The sequence below is a fragment of the Octopus bimaculoides genome, chromosome Z, assembly GCF_046866305.1.
Source record: "Octopus bimaculoides isolate indiv1 chromosome Z, ASM4686630v1, whole genome shotgun sequence".
Lineage (NCBI taxonomy): Eukaryota > Metazoa > Mollusca > Cephalopoda > Octopoda > Octopodidae > Octopus > Octopus bimaculoides.
Window position 1 is genome coordinate 32,374,309 of NC_142944.1, and position 6,000 is coordinate 32,380,308.

Genomic DNA, 6,000 nt, shown 5'->3' on the forward strand with positions numbered 1-6,000 from the left:
TATCGATATTTACCATTCTCAGTCATCTATGGCAAGCTCTGTCGTCTAGTCTGGAACACTCAGTGATCTTTAACACTCAGTATCATGTAGGGAGCTTTCCTTAGATGCTATCCCACAGCAAATGAGCATATAAACAAAACATGTACACTATGCATGTGTGGCCAATGATGTTGATATTACCAGAGCTACTTTTAATTTGTAGTTGTGCATATGTATATATATAATTCTTTATTGCCCAGAAGGGGCTAGACATAGAGGGGACAAACAAGGACAGACAAAGGGACTAAATCGATTACATCGACCCAGTGCATAACTGGTACTTATTTAATCGACCCCGAACGGATGAAAGGCAAATTCGACCTCAGCGGAATTTGAACTCAGAACATAACGGCAGACGAAATACCGTTAAGCATTTCGCCTGGCATGCTAACGTTTCTACCAGCTCGCCACCTTCTATATATATATATATATATATAGGGAGCACTCCATCAGTTACGACGATGAGGGTCCCAGCTGATATGATCAACAGAACAGCTTGCTTGTGAGATTAACGTGCAAGTGACTGAGCACTCCACAGACACGTGTACCCTTAACGTAGTTCCCAGGGAGATTCAGCATGACACAGAATGTGACAAAGCTGGCCCTTTGATTTACAGGTACTACTCATTGTTGCCAGCTGAGTGGACTGGAGCAACATGAAATAGTGTCTTGCTCAAGGACACAATGTGCCGCTGGGAATTGAACTCGTGAGCTGAATACCTTAACCACTAAGCCACATGCTTTCTCTCTCTCTCTCTCTCTCTCTCCCTCTCTCCCTCTCTCTCTCTCCCTCTCTCTCTCTCTCTATCTCTCTCTCTCTCTATCTCTCTCTCTCTATCTCTCTCTCTCCCTCTCCCTCTCCCTCTCTCTCTCTGTGTATATATATACAACCAAAGTCTTAGTAAGTAGGAAGGCAAACAAATCAGATGCCTGCAAGTAGATGGCGCTGCTCAAGCTGTAGAAAAGGCATAGGTAGAACTCTATAAGATGTACCTGATGTAAGTTAGGGTCACATAAGAGGTGCAGTAATATCAGAGAAAGGCTAACAGGGAAACTAGCTTTCCCATGTGCAGAAAATAGACTCCATCAATTGTCAGTGAGGTAAGCTAGAGGTAGTAGATAGCTTCTGTTATCTAAGTGACCAAGTTATTTGTGGAGATGATGCTCCAAGAGCATAGTTGTGAGAATAAGATTAGGCTGGGAAAAGTTCAGAGAGCTCCTACCTCTGCTGGCAGCTAAGGGCCTCTCTCTCAGAGTGAAAGGTAGATTATATGATGCTTGTGTGCAAACAGCCATGCTACATGTCAGTAAAACATGGTAGACCCAGTAAGACATGGGATGAAGTGGTGAAGCATGATCTTTGAACTTTGAGCCTCACAGAGGCAATGACTAGTAACCAAGACCTTTGGCAATATGCTGTGCTTGAGAGGACCCATCAAGCCAAGTGAAATCATAGTCATGGCTGATGTCGGTGTCACATAACTGGCACCCATGCCAGTGGTACGTAAAAAGCACAGTTCGAACATTGGGCCTCATGGAAGCAAAGTGACTGGGTTCCTTTGAAGCATTGGGCCTCACAGAGGTAAGGTACCTGAATTCCTTTCGAGTGTTAGGCTTCACAGAAGCAAAGTGGCCAAGTTCCTCTCAAGTGTTGGGCCTCACAGGGGCAACAACTGAGTCCTTTGATATTACATCATGCTTGAGAAGACTCATCAAGCCAAGCAAAATCACAGTCATGGTAGACATTGGTGTCATGCAAATGGCACCCATGCCGGTGGCACGTAAAAGCGCCCATTACACTCTTGGGGTGGTTGTCGTTAGGAAAACCATGCCAAATCAGACTGGAGCCTGGTGCAGCCTTCCAGTTTCCCAGCCCTGGTCAAACTGTCCAACCCATGCCAGCATGGACAATGAATGTTAAATGATGATGAGATTGATATATATATATATATATATATATATATATATCAATCATCATCGTCGTTGTTTAACGTCCGCTTTCCATGTTAGCATGGGTTGGACGATTTGACTGAGGACTGGTGAAACCAGATGGCTACACCAGGCTCCAATCTGATTTGGCAGAGTTTCTACAGTCCTTCCTAACGCCAACCACTCAGAGAGTGTAGTGGGTGCGTTTACGTGCCACCGGCACGAAGGCCAGTCAGGCGGTACTGGCAACGGCCACGCTCAAAATGGTGTATTTTATGTCCCACCCGCACAAGAGCCAGTCCAGGGGCACTGGCAACGATCTCGCTTGAAAGCCCTTACACATGCCGCAGGCACAAGTGCCAGAAAGGCGATGCTGGGCACAGGTGCCATCACAATGTCATTTTCACTTGCCCCGATAAGTCTTCGCAAGCTGAGTTTCGTGTCCAATGAGGGAGACGACGTTGGCACGGGTGCCAGTCGTCAAATTTAACTCTATTTCGATTTCACTTGCCTCAACAGGTCTTTGCAAGTGGAGTTTAGTGTCTATATATATATATATATATATATGTATGTATATATATATATATATATATAAACAATATATGAGTATATGCATATATATGGACATGTATGTATATATGTTCATCTACATGTACATATAGATACATAACTGGGTACATGACGTGGCAAAAGAACAAGGACAGAATGGTAAACAAGGTGCAACAAACAAGCAGGCCACATAGAAACATCCCCTTCATCAGCTGCCACCATTAAAACTCCGGCGTTTCGAAGAATTAAGGCAGTACGCATCGTTAAAATGGTTATATATATATATATATATATATATATATATATATATATATATATATATATATATATATATATATATATATATATATATATGGCTTTTTCTGCTATAAATTACATATCAATATATTTCAGTGCAGGTCAGGTGTTTATTGAACCAACCATGTATAAGCTAGTTATTTAATAGTTTCATAAATATCCCATAATGATATGTATTTTTGCATTTGCAGACTCAGAAAGTATTTGTTTTTTTAGATATTGATTATATATATTAACCAAGTAAATAAATAAAATAATAACAGTACTATTAGTGTATTTGCTCAAGCATTTAAGCATTCAGATATCATTTATGTATGACATGAAGGTTGCTTGTTATACATTGAAGTTAGTTGTAAAATACTAGGCATGTATATGTAAGTGTGTATATGCACATACAGTGAAAGCCTTTAAAAATAATAGAAAAAACAGTATACACACATTTCGTATTTTTCTTTTCTTTTTTCTTAATCTGCAACTCTAGGACTTATGAACAAAAGGCTTGTATATTTGCCTATTTCCTTGGTTTCAGTTTTGTTTCTCATTTCATTTGTTAGAGCTGGTTTCTGCAGTTTGCTGGATTTCTTAGTTTTATCCATTTATTATTTAATTTCAGATGTTTCTTTGTAGACTGTTTTGTTGTTGTTTTGTTAAATTTTTATTTGTATTTATTATCTAGTTCTTTTGATCTTTTGTTGCTGGTGAAAAAAAAGTGTCCTTATCATTTGTCTTTGTCTTGAGAAATACTAATTATTTAAAAATAAGTTACATTACTGAAGACATTCACAATAAACCATTTTTTAATATCTTTGTTTACACCACTTAAAAAAAAAAAAAAGCTATTGAAATTTTTTCCCCTCTTCTATCATGAGTTTATCATAGGTTTTCCAATTTTAGTGACACCAGTTTCCTCATTTATTGGTGGCTACAATTTACTAGTGATTACAGTATGCTTGTGGTATCTGCAGTGCTTAGTTGTCACTATTACTTTCACTGATTCCAATAGCAGCAGGATGAGAAAATTAGGATACTGATTAATTTTTGTTGTAATATCTGTCAAAAATAATGGGATTTATTTCGGCCCACTTTTAGAAATTCATGTTTTTGCTTCAAACTTTTTCTTTGTTCAGCCTTGACATCTTTATCCTTTGTACCTCCATTCACTCCCCATCATTATTTTAATTGATTCACACATATAGTTCACATTGTTTTGTTTTTCTCTCTCTTGCCTCACATTACCTATTTCTTCCTCTTTATTGTTGTGCTGTACATCTCTTCTTCTTTTGTCACATTTAACACTGTCTCTTCTCTCACTCCATCATCCCACTATATTTTACTCTTTTCACTTGACATCCTTTCTCACAAGCTGTTGACTGACTTGCACTCCCACCTACCTTATTTATCTAGCTATCACTCTTTATAATGCTTTCTTTCCCAATTTTCCTACTGTTGTCTTCTTTGTAATTCTTTCATATTTCTGTTGAAATTACATTGCCTTCGTTTCAATTCATTTTGGAAATAATGAATTTGGTAAACTTTGTTATCATTAAGCTGGTATTTGGAACATAAACGTTCACTATAAATTGGAACTTTTATAGAAGTAGACAGCAGTTTCAAATAGATTGGCATAAAAAAATTAAGATTATTATCTAGGATTGTCACATCCATAAAAGTAATATTATCTTAGTTGATTGTGTCAGTAGATACATTCAACTCCACAAATCAGTTTGAGAAAAAAACCATACCATGTATGACTAATGATGGGTGAATACCTGGGTATACCAGCTTCATGTAAACCTAACTGTAATATGGGTGCTAACATAGCTGGCATAGTGAGCAAAAAACATTTATTTTAATGAGTAATTCTGGAATTAAAATTGATTAAAAATAAAATGTAATGGAGAGTAAGTATTTGTTGAGGAAACTCTGGTCAAGTTTTGGTTTTTGCAAGACACACACATATAAGCATGCATGCACGTATGTGTACATATATATATATATATATATATATATATATATATATATATATATATATATATATATATATATGGTGCATCAGCATGGCCACAGCTCTAAGCTGAAACTTTAAAAAAAATATATATATATATATATATATATATATATATATATATATATATATATATAATGTGTGTGTGTGTGTGTGTGACAGGTTTCATTCAGTTCTATCTACCAGATCTACTCACAAAGCTTTGGTCGGCCTGAGGCTATAGTAGAAGACACTTGCCCAAGGTACCACACAGAGGGAATGAATCTGGAACCATGTAGTTGGGAAGCAAGCTTCTTACCACATAGCCACTTCATTATTGTACAGACAGATGAAGTATTTTGCATTCTTATTTCTGAAAAACATTAGAGAGAAAATTATTGCTTAATGTGATAGAGTAGCATCTTAAATAAATTTTGCTTAAAAATATGATTAAGCATACTTCTCTTGCGTCATGTACTGCAGGGGTGTCACAAGATTCTCATCTGCACTCAGTTTCCTTAGTGATCAGTCTGTGTTATTCTTTCAAAGGCTTTCTCCAGGTTAATGAATTTTAAGTTCAATGGCTTGCTCGTTAGTAATAATATCTCCTGTATATATTTTATTAATATGGCACTGGCAGTTCCTTACTTTGGCACAAATCCAAACTGCATATCATCCAAGTTAATTCTTTCCCAACTAGCTGCTCTATAAACCCGTCTACAGTCCCATAGCTTTGTTTAGTGAATTGATGCCTCTGCACTTGCCCCTTTCTAGAACATCTCTTTTCTCATTGTATATTTTAATTTAGTTGGCTCTACATGAGTAAATCTATAGTATAAAGGTAAATGATTATTAACTGATTAAGACAAATGTATACAATCCTGTTTTATCTTTGAAGTAAAGTTGGTTTGGTCATCATTGTATGACCTTTCTATCTGTATTTATATACTGTATTATGGTTTAGCAGTTGTAGTTACAAGCAATTTTGAAAATATAGCTTTACTTTCTACTTTGAGCAGGTTTAGAAATTAGTGCTTTTCATAAAGTTTTTGCATTTTGCTTTTGTTTTATTCTCTGATTTCTATTTGACGAGATTTTTTCAGTAAAATACCAAGTGGATATAAATTTAATAATTTATAAGAAAGGTAATTGATTCCACATTGCTGAAGAAAGTATGTGTTGATTTTTATAAACTATAATAA

The 6,000-nt window shown here is 36.4% G+C and overlaps 1 protein-coding gene across 1 annotated transcript in view; it reads left to right on the plus strand.

The window, feature by feature from the left end:
- The window catches only part of LOC106870596 (serine/threonine-protein phosphatase 2A 56 kDa regulatory subunit delta isoform), a 55,528-nt gene extending 51,879 nt beyond the window's left edge, over positions 1 to 3,649 (plus strand). The window contains exon 15 of the mRNA XM_089365108.1: positions 3,296 to 3,649. Within this exon, the coding sequence (XP_089221234.1) occupies positions 3,296 to 3,304 (9 nt within the window). The 3' untranslated portion in view covers positions 3,305 to 3,649. The remainder of the gene's footprint in view (positions 1 to 3,295) is intronic.
- Positions 3,650 to 6,000: the final 2,351 nt, after the last annotated feature.